This window comes from Erinaceus europaeus, chromosome 12 (genome assembly GCF_950295315.1).
Source record: "Erinaceus europaeus chromosome 12, mEriEur2.1, whole genome shotgun sequence".
Taxonomy (NCBI): Eukaryota; Metazoa; Chordata; class Mammalia; order Eulipotyphla; family Erinaceidae; genus Erinaceus; species Erinaceus europaeus.
This window is the reverse complement of record NC_080173.1, coordinates 5,419,028-5,436,685: the sequence shown is the minus strand read 5'-3', so window position 1 is coordinate 5,436,685 and position 17,658 is coordinate 5,419,028. Positions and strand designations below refer to the sequence as shown.

Here is a 17,658-nt window from a genome sequence, read left to right as displayed (position 1 = left end):
TTCATAAACTGCATTTACCATGATTTTATTATTAGTGTCCAACATGGAACTCAAAGGTCATAAGAAATCATTTATTCCAATCACTGCAAAAATACCTTGCTTGGCTAAAAGAGTCTCTATATTGTATGTAATATACAAGAAATACAATTCAAAGAAGTCTCCTTATATGGACTTTTTTTTTTTTTTTTACACAGCATACATTGAAAAAGGATGCCCCCCTTTCTTTTTTTTTTTTAATAAAAAAATCCGATTACAGACCAATATGGTTAGTTAGCATGGACGCTATGGTCATAACATATCTTAAAACAGTGGGCCGTGTAACTCAAGTGTCTCTCACGTGCCCCGGTGGCCAGGGCTGGGGGAAGCTGGTGATGGTGTCCTATGGCGTATGTGGCCAGCGCCAGGGACTCCTGTCCCCGTCCTGCTCACACAACCAGACGCCATTCTTCTACCTTCCTGGGTTTCTCCATAACCACCCGACAGGGATGTCCTGATTTCTGAGGCGTGCTTCTCATCAGGACTGCTTCGCTTTGCCCTTCTGACTTCCACGGCACAAGATTATCTACCGGAATCAAAACAGAAGGGCCTTACTCTTTCTAGAGGGAGCTTGGTAGGCAGCTGTTTTAGCGACAAATCTGGTCCGCTGAGGGGCCGCCAGGGGGAGCGAGGTTGGGCCCAGAGCCTTTCCTTCTCTCCACAGATGACATGTCCCTCAGTCTCAGCCATAGGAAGTTCACCTGTCTCATTTAGGTAAAGACCAGATGGCAGTTTCAGAAAATACTGACAATGTATTTACAAAATATGTGTACAGTTTACATGTATAGTTTCAGAAAGGCTCATTTGACTTGTAAACACGGACTGCTAAATCACTACTAAGAATTCAGTAATATACCCTTGGTCCTGATTCCCTTCTTAATCACAGGAGAAAAACTAGTGTCAGAAAATAAACAGACTTTTGGGGCTGGGCGGTAGCGCAGCGGGTTAAGTGCACATGGTGTGAAGTGCAAGGACCAGCGTAAGGATCCTGGTTTGAGCCCCCGGCTCCCCGCCTGCAGGGAGGTCACTTCACAAGCGGTGAAGCAGGTCTGCAGGTGTCTGTCTTTCGCTCCTCCTCTCTGTCTTCCCCTCCTCCATTTCTGTCCTATCTGATGACAGCAGTAACAATAATAACAGCAATGATAAACAACAAGGGCGACAAAAGAGAAAAAAAAAAAAAGCCTCCAGGAGCAGTGGATTCGAGTGCAGGCACCAAGCCCCAGCAATAACCCTGGAGGCAAAAAAAGCAAAGAAAAAAAGAAAAAACACAGAAACAGACGTGTAAGCTGACTGGCACCAAAACAAAAGCTGCTGCTTCCCAGAGAGTTTATTTCTAAGGTACCACAAGTGATCAGTTCTCTTTCCTTTTCTTTCTTTTTTAAATAATTTAAAAAATATATTTATTCCCTTTTGTTGTTTTAGTGTTGTAATTATTGTTATTGATGTCGTTGTTGTTGGACAGGACAGAGAGAAATGGAGAGAGGAGGGGAAGACAGAGAGGGGGAGAGAAAGACAGATACCTGCAGACCTGCTCCACCGCCTGTGAAGCGACTCCCCTGCAGGTGGGGAGCCGGGGGCTCGAACCAGGATCCTTATGCCGGTCCTTGCGCTTTGTGCCACGTGCGCTTAAACGTTGCACTAGTGCCCAACTTCCATCTTTCTTAAATAATTTTTTTAATTTTAATTATTTCTTTCTGAACAGAAAGAAGCTGAGAGGGGAGGATATATATATATATGGAGAGATAGAGAGAGATGGGTAGACAGACACCTGCAGCCCTGCTTCACCACTCGTGAAGCTTTCCCCTTCCAGGTGGGAACCGGGAGCTTGAACCTGGGTCCTCGTACACGGCAATGTGTGCATTCAACCAGGTGTGTCACCATCTGGCCCCTCAGTTCTCTTTTCTTTCAAGCCTGAGGCTCCGAAGTCCCAGGTTCAATCCCCTGCACTACCATAAAGCAGAGCTGATCAGTGCTCTGGTAAAAATAACAATAATAATAATAATAAAATAAATTTAAAAAACAGATGAAATTTGAGCTTTCACTCCTTTGGTCATTGAGTGATGATACTGGCTGGCACGCAACTTCTGGCAGTATTGTATAGGAGTGGGGAACAGGCCTTGCGACAGGTTTCAAGATTAGTTCATATTTTGGAAATGACGTACACTCATTTGCATATCAAATTATGTGCCCAGTGCCCCTGTTCTTTTATACGGGTTTTCTTTGGCAAGGATCAGTTCCTGATGGCTAGTATACAAAGTCCCCCAACTTTGTAAAAATCATCGTCATCATCATCATCAGATAAAGAGGCTGTGTAACTCACTCACATTACCAGACTTTTACCAGTCTGACTGAAATGGAAGCCAGTAGGTGAAGGATCCGGACCTACTTGTTGGATATCCCATTTCTCCCCATGTCTGGTTTAGATGCCTATTCCTGGAAATGTTTTCATTCTGGGAAGATACAACTTCAGACAATTAACAACCAACATTTGGGAAGACAGAAAAAAAGAAAAAAACCTTCCACTTCTGACTGACTGAGGGAATGGGGGTGGGTAGGACTGGGAGAAAGAAAACAACTGTCTCCTCCAGGAGCAGCAGACCGACAACTATTATAAACCGTAGAATGGCTTTTCTTGTTTAGACAACCCCCGGTCATTGTGGTCTGCCCTGAAAACCTATGCATGAACGACCTGTTGCCAGCGCATCTGGTAGTCTGCCTACGAGAAGCCCCGACTGTGAACTGCGGTCACGGGTCACGCACGAGGCCGCCCACAAGTTGTTTTGGCTTTGTTTTTAGCTGATTCTGTGTCTAGAGTGTTTCATGGGTCTAGAGTGTTTCTGAAACAATGGCTGTGAAAAAGGAAGCAGGCCTGCCCTCCTCCACAGAGCATCTCTGCCATCACAAAACAAGGACCAGGAACACAGAAAACATGCCACCCCGAGACCCAGTCAGCATTTCCCAGAGATTCAGGGAGACGCTCACAGACCCAGGGCCCACCAAAACACTGCTTTCATTTCCAGATGGGTCGGGTTGGCCAGTGGTCTGTCCATGGCTCTAAATGGAAGGACGGAGGAGCAGAAGCTAAGGAGGCCCCTGGCAGCCACCCAGACAGAGAATCTCCTCTTTAGATAGCGACGCTGGAAGAAGCCAAGCCAGGCACCCTGCCAGCCCCGGGCGGCAGAGGAGCTGAAGCAAGATGCCAGAAAAGCTAGCCAGAGGCACCCAAGGGGGCTCCACCCCGGCCCAGCCCCGGCCCTCCACCCTGCTGTTAATTAGCGGCGAATCCACTGGTGCCTGGGACTCAGCTGGAGGGGGAGAGAGGGCCCATATTCCCTGCAGAGCACTGCCCCTAACACTGGCAAGCCATCATCTTGGGCACAAGGATGGCAGTGTTCTGCAAAAGCATCCTTAGAAGCCTCCAGAAAATGAGAGCTGCGCACTGTTCTAGCTTATCAGTGGCAAAGATGGCGCTAGAGCAGCAGAATCCAGGGTCCCAGGCCTCTGCGCGTGTGAGGCCACAGAGACCTCTAGTTAGTATGTGGTTACTAGAACGCCATCGGGCTTGGCGCAACACCGCACAGGCGGTCTGTCTGTAGGGCCTGAAGCATACAGCGCGGGGCACCATCTGGGGCTTTCCGACTACTAGGGAGGGTTAGTCACCGCGGCTGAGCTAACAGGCAGAGTGGCATCGCCTCTTGGAGAAGACGTGCTGTCTAAGCACACACAGCTGTTCTCTAGGGCTTCCTAATGCTCACAGGGGGAAATTCATTCTCATCATCAAGACACACTGGTCCCGTGGCAAACTCGTGTTCAGGAATGACCTCTCCTCGGAGCGCCCCGCCGTCCTCGGAATAACCTGGGGACCAAAGATGACACATGAGAGATGCCCCAGGCTCTGTTCTTACACCCAGAGCCAGGGGCACACTCAAGGGGCCATGCGAGGCTGCTTTGCCCTGTTTATTTCCCCTAGCTTCTGAGACATGGGGGTGTGCTGCTGTCAGCTACCTGCCCACCCCAGATGCCTAAAACTTATTCTCCAGGGGCTGAATGGTGGGGCCACCTGGTAGAGCACACATACTGTATAAAGTGTCAGGGTCCAGGTTCAAGCTGGGGAAAGGTTCATGAGTAGTGAAGCAATATTTCAGGTCTCTCTCTCCCTCCCTCTCTGCCTCCCCTTTCCCTTTCAATTTCTCTGTCTCTATCCAAAATAAAATAAAATAAAATAAAAACATAAAAAAAAACACAACTTTTTCCCATTGCCCTGAATTCTCAGAGGCCAAGGGTTACTGCTGCTTGTCAGGTAAATGGCCATCTCATGCTGTGTTTAGGGTCCCCAGGGTAACAGTCAGTCCCCCTGTCAGTTCTGCATGTCCCCCCTCCACAGACACACGGCACAGGGAAGGTGCCTGCCCACCTCCAGCCTGGCACAAAGTAGGTGCCACCGTCTCCGTGGCTGCCACAGCCAGTGACAGAGTACTCGACCCACAGAGGAGCCAAGGAAGGAAAGAATCACAGTGAGGCTGTCTTCACAGGTCTCCCGCATCCTAAACGCTCACCGGGCACCGTGGAGGCCGAAGATGTGCTTGGTCTGGCTACTGTCGCCGCGTAAGACTGAGGTAATGAAGGTCTGAGGTCATTTTCTTGATTCTCCTCGGCTGTTCCTGAGCCAAGCAAGCTAATTGTAGCAATCAAGGGGGAAGGGGAGGGATTAAAAGAAAAGGGGAAAAAAAAGAGATTATCACATCTTCCGGATATTTCTTAAAGGAAGAGCCCCAGGAAGCACTTGCTAGTGTGAACAGAAGTGACCTTAAGCTACCAGGCTCAGTCCTGCCTCTCCTGTGGGGTGGGCCGCCGCCCTTCCCGCTATGCTCAGGCCAGGCCACTAAGACGAGCTCAAGGGCTCACTCTGGAGACCAAGCGAGGGGGCAGTGGAGGCTCATGAGGTCCTGTCTACGGCAGGAAGAAGGTGCCCTGCTCTGGGGCACAAACGCTGCCAGGGCCTGTTCATTTGGTGACCACCCAAGCAAGGGGCAGGGAGATGCCGCATTCTATATATTCCCACCCCGGGGGTGTGTGTGGGGGGTGGTTTGCACTCCGTCTATAGGTGCAGGCCTGGGGGAGGTGCCTTCTCCTGAGCCTGCCACAAAGCAGGCAGGTGGCACTCGAGCCCTGTCGCTACCACGGCCAGAGAAAGGAGAAGGTAAGAGCCACGGCGAGCTGCGAGCTGCGGTGCCGCGGTTCAGGACCAGGGACAGTACGGCACAGCCGGTGGTGCCTTCCGGAAAAGGGGGCCCTTTACCTGTGAGCTTTGATTAAGACACACTCTCCTCCGTCCTGAGGGTCCAGATTGTAGATGTAAAGGTGGCCGTCCAATGATGCCACCAGCAGCCTCGGCAGCTTCTGGATCCTAGGAACCCAGGGAAAGCAGGGGTTATGGTGACAGCAGAGGCGGGTGACTGGCCCAGCTTCCAGGGGCACCGGCCCCCTCACCCATTCTAGCAACTGTCTGTTCCTCCCGCCATCAACAAACCCTGAGCTCATGGACCCCACTCTGGGTCTTGGCTGTTGCTTAGACTTTTGACCCCACGGTCTATCTGGAGGAGTCTTCTTTGTTTTTTATGATTCTTGGTATTTATTTATTTATTTAAATTTTATTTATTTATTCCCTTTTGCTGCCCATTGTTGTTTTATTGTTGTAGTTATTATTATTTTTTATTTTTATTTTTATTTATTTATTCATTCTTTTTGTTGCCCTTGTTTTTTTTTATTGTTGTAGTTATTATTATTGTTATTATTGAGGTCATCGTTGTTGGCTAGGACAGAGAGAAATGGAGAGAGGAGGGGAAGACAGAGAGGGGGAGAGAAAGACAGACACCTGCAGACCTGCTTCACCGCCTGGGAAGCGACTCCCCTGCAGGTGGGGAGCCGGGGGCTCGAACCGGGATCCTTCTGCTGGTCCTTGTGCTTAGCGCCACCTGCGCTTAACCTCCTGCACTACCGCCCGACTCCCGTTGTAGTTATTATTAATGTCGTTGTTGGATAGGACAGAGAGAAATGGAGAGAGGAGGGGAAGAGAAAGACAGACACCTGCAGACCTGCTTCACCGCTTGTGAAGCGACTCCCCTGCAGGTGGGGAGCCGGGGGCTTGAACCGGGATCCTTACGCCGGTCCTTGTGCTTTGCACCATGTGCGCTTAACCACTGTGCTACCGCCCGACTCCCTATTTTTAACTTTTTTAATGTGTGTGTGTGTGTGTGGGTGTGTGTGTGTGTGTGTGTAAGAGAGAGAGAGAGAGAGAGACCAAAGCAGCACTCAGCTGTATATACTGCGAGGAACTGAGCCCAGGTTAAGTGACATCAGCCAGAAAGAGAAGGATGAATATGGAATAATCTCTCCCTCGTGGACAGAAGTTGCAAAACAAGATCAGAAGGACAAACACTAAGCAGAACTTGGACTGGAGTTGGTGTATTGCACCAAAGTCAAAGACTCTGGGGTGGGGGGAGAGTTCCGGTCCTGGAACAGGATGGCGGAGGAGGACCTAGTGGGTGAGTGTGGTAAACTACGTGTTACCTGAATAACTGAGAAATGTTACACACGTAACAACTACTGTACTGACTGTCGCCTGTAAACCATGAATTCCCCAGTAAAGAAAAAAAAAAAAAAAAAAGATACTTCCTATTCTATTCAGAACAACTAAAATTTTGTTCTGCACAAATTTAAAAAACAAAAAGGATCTAAACCCCCACAAATGCAAAGCACATGCTGAGTGTCCCCCACCCCCACCGCCACGGCCCCATTTTTCTTGCCTTTGAACATAGCAGTGTGGCTAAAACCTACCTCGGTGTGTGTGTACTGTTAACTCTGAAAAACGAAGGCCAGTCAAGACGTCGGCCCACCTGGATGGACTGCCACGTCTGCCTTTGTCCTTTGTGTGCCTCTGTCTTTTCCAGTGACAGGAAGGGAGGGAGGGAGGGAGGGAGGGAGGGAGGGAGGGAGGGAGGAAGGAAGGAAGGAGCAAAACCAGAGGCTGGAGACAGCTCACCTCGGAGGGCGCCTGCTCTGCTGTGTGTGTGTGTGTGTGTGTGTGTGTGTCGCCCAGGTGAGCTCCTGGCATGACACGTGGGGAGTACTGTGGCACTGAGGGGAAGCTTCAGTGTTGTGGTATCTCTCAGTGTCTTTGTCCCTCTGAAAAAAGAGTGGTTGAAGCCGCATGATGACAAAGGAGGAGGAAGGGGGTGGTGAGTAAAATAAGGAAGGGAGGGAGGGAGGGAAGGAGGAAGGAAGCAAAAGTGATTCATCCTCCCTGTCGGCCAGTTTTATGAAAACATTTAAAGGTACAACTTGGTTGGCAAACACCTTTCACGCTTCATGGTTCTGACAACTGACCACCCCGTAGGTATCTGAGTCTCTGCAACTGGAACTAGGGCCGTTGTACATAACCACGTGCAAATAGGCATGGTTCCAGAACAGCATTTTTGTGACCCTCCCGAGGCTTAGCCACCCCCACACACCAGCTTCAGCTGCCCTGCGAATCCAAACCAGAGTCAGACAGTTGGAGGGGCTGACGGGTCGGTCACTGCGGGGTTCTGATTCTGCTCAGCTCCCCTCAGACCACTGTCTGCCCTTGCCTACTTCTCTGTCTCTTGTGGGGGCTTGTGGATGCCATGTTTTGGGAAAACAGCTTTGCAACAAGCCTGTGCTTGTGGTGAGGGGCAGTGCCGCACGTACGTGGAGAGGGTGCAGATGTTTCTCTGCCCGGAGATGGTCAAGCGCCCGGTGGCGAAGGCCCTGTCCTGGTTCATCATGTCTGACACCTGGGCCGGGAGGTAGTTGGAAGCGGCCATGAACATCTTCCCCATGTAGCCAGTCCAGGTTGAAGGCTCCTCTGGGCGACTGGAAGAGGGGGAGGGGGATGCAGAGGTGGGGGTGAGACCTTGGCAGGCACAGAGCCGGCCGTCCACACCTCCCAAACGCTACCAGCTGTGCTCACCACAACAGGAAGGCACTGTGCCTTGGCAGAATGTCCTGCCCACCTAGAACGACTCAGGACACATTATTCTGGCTAAGCTGAAGGCACCAAGGGTCTGTCTGTTCTACCGCAGAGCCGCTGAGAAGCTGTTAAGAGGTTCCTGGCGCTCCTGCCTTCCTCCATTAAGCTAATTGGATCTGATGGTTGGCCTGATTTCTAGATTCCTAAAACGGGTGGTTGGGTAGAGGATACGAAGGGGGTAGATATCTGGACTCCAAAATCAGTAGCAGCCCCCGGCCCCTGGGGCTCACGGAAGAACAGAATGATCTTAGCAGTGAAGCTCCCCCCTCACCCGCCTCCAGGCGGACAGAGTGGACAGCTGACCTGAGGGCATGATGTTTTGGGTGGTGTTGGGTTACAACCCTGGAGCCACCAGGGACCCAGCCATTCAGGATGGAAGTGACCACTCACACTGACCCCACCGTGGAATCCCTGTGGCCAGTGAACTTCACCTCAGACCACTCCCGCCCCAAACACAGCAGAAAACCATGAGGTGCTTTGCTCAGCAGGCAAGCACGCCAAGGAACAAGTGCTCCCAGAAGCGCCTGCTGTGGTTGCTGGTGGGGTGGGGGGAACCCCCATCCTGGCAGCGGGGGCCACACAGCCTCGCTCTGGGGCTTCTTTCTCACTGTTACAAACTACTGTTGGACTCATTACTGTGGGCCTCAATGCCGGCATCTAAATTGATAGTTTCAGGCTGGGGGTATGGATCCACCTGCCGATGCCCATGTCCAGTCACAGCAATTACAGAAGCCAGAATTCCCACCTTCTGGACCCCAAAAAGAGTTTTGGTCTTTACTTCCAGTGAGGGAGAAATGATAAGGAGAAGATGACCAGCAGGCTCTGAACTCCAACTCTGTCAGGACCCGGAGAGAGAAGAGGAAAAAGAGAGGGGCATTTGGATGGAGTAAGAGGTGTGGGTGTGACTTGGAAAGGAAGAGAGATGGGGCCATAGGGGGGAAAAATGGGCAAATATGTACAAATCTAGACAGATAGTTGTAGAAATAATAGTCAACCCATATCTGCGACCTTGGGGGGACCTGCTGTAGCTTCCAGTGGAGGGACTGGGGATCCAGAATTCTGGTGGTGGGAACAGTGCAGAGTTGTAACCTTGATATCTTATAATTTTGTAAAATCAGTATTACATCACTAATAAAAATTTATAAGTAATAAAAAGAAACAAATACTCTTGATGGTTCCTTCTGGGGGAACTGCACCCATTTTGGGGGCCTACGTATCAGGAGTGCGGGCCCCGGAATTCTGAGCTGGGGAGCCCCAGGCAATACCTGTACCAGGGCCCCAGTTCAAGCTGGAGTCCCAGCTCAGATTAAAAGGAAGGAAGAAGAGACACAGGTGGATCTTCGACATGCCTCGTTAGGGGCACAGACTCCTCTGTGACCAGCAGACAGACCACCGAGGGTCTGACACTTCCCAGTTTCTTCATTTGGAAAACAAGGGCAATCCCGGTCACCTCCTTGTGAGGACTAGAGAGGTTAACATCCTTAGTGGTGCCTAGCGCGGTGACCAGCACCAGCACCAGCACCCGTGGTGTCCGAGAGGCTGGTGGACAAAGCCTGTGGGGGTGGTGGCCACAGCGACGGGTTCTGAGGGCAGCTGTAACTCAGACACGGATACAGACGAGTGCAGCCCTGAGGGGGAAAGTCGCGGTGGCCCATCGAGGGAGGGTAGGTGGTGGATGGACAGCAAGTATGTGCCAAGCGGAACCTGGAATATCGGACAGGATTTCCCTGGGCAGATGACCCCCCCAATGTGTCCTGGAGCCCCAATTCTCCAGAGCCCTGCTCCACTAGGGAAAGAGAGAGGCAGGCTGGGAGTATGGATCCACCTGTCAATGCCCATGTCGAACAGGGAAGCAATTACAGAAGCCAGACCTTCCACCTTCTGCATCTCACGATGACCTTGGGACCATACTCCCAGAGGGATAAAGAATAGGAAAGCTATCAGGAGAGGGGATGGGATACGGAACTCTGGTGGTGGGAATTGTACCCCTCTTATCCTATGGTCTTGTCAGTGTTCCCATTTAATAAATAAATAATAATAAAAACAATATTGGACAGGGGGTGTGCAGGCTTTATCTCCAAGGTCAAAGGGGGTACCAGCTTCTGAGAAGAGAGAGTCGTTACCAGTACAACACTCTGAGGAGAAGAATTCAGCAAGAAGATGTAGGATGGATTGGCAGAGAGAGACTGCAAGTGTGAGACCAAAGGCAGGAGAGATGGGTCAGACTTGGATGTGAAAGACTCAGTTAAGGGCAATGGGCAGAAAATGGGGATCTGGGGCTGGGGTGGGGTGGCAGTGAATGTGAGTGTCACCAGGGCCACAGGAACAACTAGGAAGAAAGGTTTTTTTATTATTATTAAAATTGGTTTTTCTTTTTTTTTTTTGCCTCCAGGGTTATTGCTGGGGCTCAGTGCCTGCACTGTGAATCCACTGCTCCTGGAGGCCATTTTTTCCCTTTTGTTGTCCTTGTTGTTTATTGTTGTTATTGTTGTTATTGTTGTCGTTGTTGTTGGAGAGGACAGAGAGAAATGGAGAGAGGAGGGGAAGACAAAGAGGGGGAGAGAAAGATAGACACCTGCAGACCAGCTTCACCGCCTGTGAAGCGACCCCCCTGCAGGTGGGGATATTTTCTTTATTTATAAGATAAGAGACAGAAATCAAGAGGGAAGGGGGAGATAGAGGGAAAGAGAGACAGAGAGACACCTGCAGCCCTGCTTCACCACGCGTAAAGCTTTCCCCCTGCAGGTGGGGACTGAAGGCTTGAACCCAGGTCCTTGTGCATTGTACCATGTGCGTGCTCAGTCAGCTGTACCACCATCCAGGCCCCATGAGTCCCTCATTGTCCATGGTCACCAACAGAGGCGAGAGGGCCCATTGAGGGCTTGCCCACAAATGGCATTTCCCATCTCCGGTGGCAGTGAGAAGCTCAGACAGAGATGGGCCTGAAGTGTGTCTGGGACCCCTCAGCCCCAGGCCCTCCAGGACTCCAGTCAGGAAGAGATGCGATGCTGAAGCTTCAGAAGAAAGCAGGGCTTTAGTGAGATAGAAAAATCCAGAAAGAAGATAGGACCTTTGGGGGCAGGAGGGAACGTGAAGAGTGAGAAGGACCTCAGGGTAAAAGATGAGCTCTGGGGACGCAGGCGCAGGGGCTGAAGGGCGACCGAGAGGAAGGAGCCCTGCAGAGGAAGAGCACGACACTAGCCTGTGGGGAGAAGCCAAGACTGGGGGGCAGGGGAACCCCAGCACTCAGGGAGAGGGGGCTGGCGTCCTCAGATGGTGCTTCAGAAGGACGGGTGGAAACCCCGTGCCCTGTGTTCTGCTGCTAGACACTGCCGCCTACATCAGGGAGGCCGCAAGCTGTCACACTGACAGATCCTCCTATTACACCAGGGAGGCCAAGCACTCACGGGAGGCTGATGGTCGACACGTCACCATTCCTGACACCACTGGGTGTCAGGCGGCACCAAATGCCTCAGGTCTAGGGCCTCATCTGTTCCTCACAATAAGCCCGAACGGTGCACAGGACCATGTATGTTTTACAGAAGGGGAAACCAGAGTCCAGAACAATGAAATGATCTGCCCCAGGCCTCATGGTTTACAAGGGGAACAGCCCCTTGAAGGCACAAACGCAGGCAAGCGTCCCCAGATGCTGTGTTCCTATGCATTTCACCGCCCACACTACCCAGACTGCTCACATGTGCCTACCAAGGGAGGAAAGGCATCCCCAAGCCGAGCGAGTTGGGTGGCATTCCACGGGAAGCAGTCACTTCTGCAGTGGTTGGCAGTGGTTGGCAGGAAGAGATAGTCAGGGCCCAGCTCCTCTGGTCTAACCAACACTGCGCTCCCGGCAGTGCTTACCTGTTTGTGAGGTGTTCCAGCTTGAAGATATGCACCGTCTCCGTGTTGCTAGAGGCACAGAGGAACTGGGAGTCCATGCTGAACGCCAACGAGCTGATCGTCACATACCTAGAAGCGTGGTGATGTTGTAGACGTGAGCCAGCGCCTCACAGCTCAAACACATCAGCTCAGTGAGAAGACAAGCATGCCTGGGTACCCTAGATGTGTCCTGAAGCCCACTGAGCACCGTGTTCATATTCCTGTCTGGCAGCCCGTGCCTCAGACGGTGCTAAACTGCTGTAGCGTCAGGCAAGCAGGAACCAAACATGGCTTCCGTGGTCACCTTGGAGGCTGTTCTGTGCTCAAATCTAGTTGCTAAGCCTGCAGCCCCGGGAGCCCAGACCATTATACTCGGCATGCTCTTTCTTGCCGTGGAAGGTAACTGGAGCTGCCGTCTAGGTTATGACTCCCTGGGTGATTTCCCCTTTGTCCACTGCGCACATCAGAAAGCATCCATGGTGCCTGGGCTCTTTATCAAAGGAGCAGCCCAAGACGTTGGGGATTTATTTGTGCACTAAGTTAGCGGCCTGGAGTAAAGCAGGTCGACTTCCTGCCTGGGTGAGGAAGGTACATGCTTTCTCCAGGAAGTGGCCCACAGTCTCTCTCTGCAGGACTCTTGTGGGTACTTCCTAGGGGGTCGTTATTTATTTATTTATTTATTTATTTAATTTTTTGCCTCCAGGGCTATTGCTGGGGCTCGGTGCCTGCACTATGGAACCCACTGCTCCTGGAGGCCATTTTTCCCCCATTTGCTGACCTTGTTGTTGTTACTGTTGCCATTGATGTTGTTGTTGGCTAGGACAGAGAGACATGGAGAGAGGAGGAGAAGACAAAGAGGGGGAGATAAAGATAGACACCTGCAGACCTGCTTCACCACTTGTGAAGCGACCCCCCCTGCCAGGGGCTCCCACCAGAATCCTTATGCCAGTCCTTGCGCTTTGCACCATGTGTGCTTAACCCACGGCGCTACTGCCCAGCCCTCTTCCCAGTGGGCTTTTACACAAACACCCACCTTTTCATTCCTCTCCGGAACTCATAGAGCTTTTGCCCCTCTGGTACAGAGAAGACTCGGATGACGGTGCCCTGGAACAGAAAGCGGGGGGGGGGGGGGGGGGGGCGGGGGGGCGGGGGTCGTCTTGCCATTCATGGGGTCACACAGAGATGTCCCCTTAGAGAGAAGCTCATCTTACAGAACTTGAACCTCTGTATCTGAGGAGGAAGGAGCTCGGAGGCTTTCCTGTTTGCCTCTGTCTGTGAGCTTTATAGCCAACTCTCAGAATGTGCACAGACCGTGTATCCTGCCCCACCCGAGATGAAGGCTCAAAGTGAGCCCTGACAAGGAACATTTAGTCTCTGCCTATTAAGACAGATTTGTTTTTGGACCCTCAAGACGAGGTCCAGAGCGGGAGCCCTAACATGTGCCAAACTGAGACTCTGGTTCTTTTTTTCCCCCTCATTCTCTCATAAGCAAATAATTCTTGAACTTTATTTATTTATTTGCCTCCAGGATTATCGCTGGGGCTCAGTGCCTGCACTACAAATCGAATCCACTGCTCCTGGAGGCTATTTTTCCCATTTTGTTGCCCTTGTTGTTTATCGTTACTGTTATTATTGTTGTTATTGCTGTCGTTGTTGGCTATGACAGAGAGAAATGGAGAGAGGAGGGGAAGACAGAGAGAGGGGGAGAGAAAGATAGACACCTGCAGACCTGCCTCACTGTCTGTGAAGTGACTCCCCTGCAGGTGGGGAGCCGGGGGCTCGAACCGGGATCTTTATGCCAGTCCTTGCGCTTCACGCCAGCTGCTACCGCCCAGCCCTCGTAAATAATTTTTTTATTATTGGACCAGCCCCCTATTTTTTTTAAAGTGTGATATGAGTGGTTCAGTGATTAAAGTACTGGACCCTTGGTATGAGGTCTCAAGTTTGATCCCAAGCACTGCACAAGCCAAAATGACTCACTGGTTCTCTTATAAAATAAAGTAAAATAAAATAAATCTGTTTCCCATGGCATTTGAAACCCAACAAGGTCACCTTTGTTGACTTGTCTGGTTCAGAAAAGATCAGTTTTTCCTGCCAAAGAGCAGAGCACTTGTCTGAGCGCCATGCTTATAACATACGGGGTCCTTCCTGAACACGCCCGATCAAGTCTGATCTCGGAAGCTAAGCAGGGTCGGGCCTGGTTAGTACTTGGATGGGAGATACAGGGTCCCTCAGTACCCATGGATATGCTGTGCCTGTGCATTTCTGAGCAAGACCCCGAGATCTGTGCAGAGTGTTTTGTACCCTGCACAGCACAGTCCTTTGACCTGTTGGATGACTAAGCACACGCATACACCACAGGAGGGGATCAGGAACCCCACCTCTGGAGTGACTCCTGAGCAGGCCCGGGGCTGGTCTTCCACATTTCACCTGCACTCCCGGGAGGGAGCTACCCTCTGAGAGCAGAAGGCCTGGGGGCCACTGGGCAGACACTCACTTTCTCAGAAGCACTGGCGAGTTTGGAGCCCAAGGAGTTGAAGGCAATGGCGGCCAACATCCCTTCGTGGGCAGCAATCGTGCAGACTGATTTCTGGGGGTGAGAAGGGACGATGGCTGTAGATGGGTGACCAGGAAGAGGGGCGAGAAGACCTATGTCTGTCTCTTTCCTCTTTCCTTCAAGACATTCCACTCCCACCTTACTTACTGTGTTTCCTGCCTCTTCCCACCTTTGAGAAGACCAACCACGTGTCTGAATCGGACCAATGGCGTGGGTGCCCTGCCTGCCTGCATGTTTAGGGGGCCCTCACACGGCCACCTTGCCCCCTTTTCGGGAAGCCGCAGAGAGCAGAGGGCAGGAAGTGGGAAGCGGGAGTGGGCTGAGACGCAGAGCAGCACAACACACTCCGTTCAGCGGTGGGCTGCGGTTGGTAGCGGTTCCCACCGCTCCATGGCCTTGGCCTGACCCACTGCCTGGCAAGTAACACGGACTATCACCAGCGCCTTCTCCTGCACACCCAACTGCTGTGGGCAGAAGAGGCTCTGCCAGAGTCACTTCCATCTCCACACCCCACCTCGGCCCCAGAGGATCTACTGATCTCAGCCGGTGATGATACAGCCAGTGGGGAACCGTTCCACCTACCAGGGAGTGTCCATCGTAAAGCACGATCTCGCCGGTAGTCTGACTCCCAGGGTAGGCCACGTAGGAATTGGAATGATTGATAGAGAGGGCACACAGACCTGGCAAAGGATAAGCAGAGGGTGATAAGAAGTGTGGGCAGGACAGACAGGACTTGCCTGGAAAGGGCATCTGGCAATAGCACAACTACAGTGCCACCCGCTGGCCGGGGGAGGAATGACTCTGTAGACCTCCACTTCCAATAGGTTGTTGTAATCCAAAGGATGCCAAAGGTAAAATTCACCAGGGAAGAAAGCAAGCCTTCGTGAGCTGATGGAGGATGCCTTCCCCACCGGCTCATGTTTCTGGTCAGTGGAGGTGGTCTTCTTCACATTTTACCCCAGGGCTCTGACAAAGCATCTGTTTCTCTCCCAATGCCGTTATTCCCCAAGGCTGTGAGAAAGTGCCCTTGGAGCTGAAATATATCTTCCTGCTGGGAGAGGTCAGGGTGCGACTTACTGTAGGTGACTAAATATAGCTGGCCGGCCCTCTCAAGACAGAGATCCTGAGGTTGGGAGACAGGGCGTGAGGAGCGAGGAGATCCTATTTTGAAATTGTTCGTTCATCACTGAGCCAAATGTCCCCCTGCAGCCCTGGTGGGAGCTCCCCAAAGGGAGAAGTTCACTTGAGGGGTTCACCTGTATTTTGAGATCTCTAAAATGTGGAATTGGGATTAAGAGAAACCAAAGGACAGATTAGACCAAGGTCCCAGGATTCCAACTCTATAATGACTTTATACTTAGAGCATTACAGAAATGGGCCTTGGGGGGGAAATTCTAGAAGGAGTGAATTTTCACTCACTCCTGCCTAACAGTAGTAGATTTACCTGGAGTCCAAAAGACATTTATCAAGAGAAGTAACTGCTGGGGGCTGGGCTGGGCAGGGTGGTGGTGCACCTGGTTGAGTGTGCATGGTTTTTGTTGTTGTTGGCTTTTGTTTTTGCCTCTAGGGTTATTGCTGGGGGCTCGGTGCCTGCACTACTAATCCACCGCTCCTGGAGGCCATTTTTCCTATTGTGTTGCCCTTGTTGTTGTTGTTATTGTTGCCATTGTTTTTGTTGCGGTTGGATAGGACAGAGAGAAATGGAGAGAGGAGGGGAAGACAGGGGGTTAGACAGACAATTGCAGACCTATTTCACCAGCTGTGAAGCAGCTCCCCTGCAGGTGGGGAGCCGGGAGCTCGAACCTTATGCCGGTCCTTGTGCTTTGCGCCACGTGTGCTTAACCCGCTGCGCTACCGCCTGGCCCCCTAAGTGTGCATGTTAGTATGCACAGGGACCTGATTTCAGTGAAGGGCAGTGGCAGGGATCAACCATGAGATCTCATGCTCACCAGTCTTGTGCTCTACCACTGTACTCTCTTCCCGACTCTGGTTACACACACCTTTGAACATACCAAAAGCTACTGAATCGTGCAGTTTGAAGGGATGCATCACAGCATGAAAATTTGACCTCAGTGATGCTACTGGGGTTGGGGGAGGTGATGTTTTCAGAATATTGGTTTAGGGGGATGGGTGGGGACACACCCAGTTAAGCATACATAGTACTAAGTGCAAAGATTCACACAAAGATCTGGGTTCAATCCCCAGCTCCCCACCCACAGGGAGGACATTTCACAACTTGGAGTGGTAAAGCCCCAGTGATGAAGAAAACCAGTATTTTTAGACTATGCCATCCAATGAACGCATGGGAAGGCATCTCAAAGACTCTGTACTGTTCCAAACGAGGGCCACACACCCTGCTTGTATTACCAGCTGCAGACAGACTTCTCTGTGGGAGAAAAAAAACAGCCCGTGGTTCCATTAGGACGGTCCAGTGGGGTACAGATGGCTCCAGTGGTCTCAAAAGGCTGTGAGATCTGCTGAACACCCCTGTTACACAATTAGGGGAGAACTTCTCTGGAGACTTCCACCCTTGGCTGTTCGGTGCAGGGACTGCTGTGCTGGCAGGAAATTAACTCTCAGCCCCTGGCTGGTCACACTGTTAAGAGGAAACAGCCTGCAATCTTTGACACAACAGGAATAGGCAAGGCACAGACGCACACAAAAGGAAGGAAATTTCCAGCCACCCAAGACACTGAGTGCAAAGCAATGGTGGAAACACATCTTGGCTGCTGGGTGCTGGTGAAAACACATTCAGACATAGTGTGCTCAAGACAAGGATGTAAATGACTCTGTTTCCCCCTGGGTGCCAGGAAGGAATTTTTAAAATTAAGAATCAATTTCCGTCTTCTGTTTTCACATAGGAAATAAAGGAGAATCAGAGCAAATGACACATCCTCCGGACCAGAGGATTTTTGGGTCATTGGAACAGTTGTGATTTTTTTTTTTTTTTTAACCAGAGCCCTGATCAGCTCTGGTTTATGGTGGTGTGGGGGACTGAACCTGAGACTTCGGAGCCTCAGGCATAAGGGTATAACCATTTTGCATAACCATTACGCTATCTAGCCCCATATATATATTTGACTCCAGGTTATCAGTGGGGCTCAGTGCCTGCACTACAAATCCACTGCTCCTGAAGGGC

The 17,658-nt window shown here is 51.3% G+C and overlaps 1 protein-coding gene across 2 annotated transcripts; it reads right to left on the bottom strand.

Annotated features, from left to right (window-relative positions):
* Positions 1 to 11: 11 nt before the first annotated feature.
* On the bottom strand, positions 12 to 15,609 carry LOC103114664 (WD repeat domain phosphoinositide-interacting protein 1). 2 transcript variants are annotated; one of them, XM_060202628.1, is made up of 9 exons: positions 15,102 to 15,432; positions 14,460 to 14,552; positions 12,996 to 13,066; positions 11,945 to 12,052; positions 7,765 to 7,929; positions 5,336 to 5,443; positions 4,593 to 4,711; positions 3,792 to 3,892; positions 12 to 562 (listed from the first exon to the last, which is right to left on the bottom strand). In XM_060202628.1, exons 1-9 carry the CDS (start codon positions 15,267 to 15,269, stop codon positions 515 to 517), a joined length of 981 nt encoding a protein of 326 aa, XP_060058611.1. In that variant the 5' UTR covers positions 15,270 to 15,432; the 3' UTR covers positions 12 to 514. The 2 variants fall into 2 exon arrangements, with proteins under 2 accessions (XP_060058611.1, XP_060058612.1); XM_060202629.1 differs by lacking the exon at positions 3,792 to 3,892 and having other exon boundaries at positions 15,102 to 15,609.
* Positions 15,610 to 17,658: the final 2,049 nt, after the last annotated feature.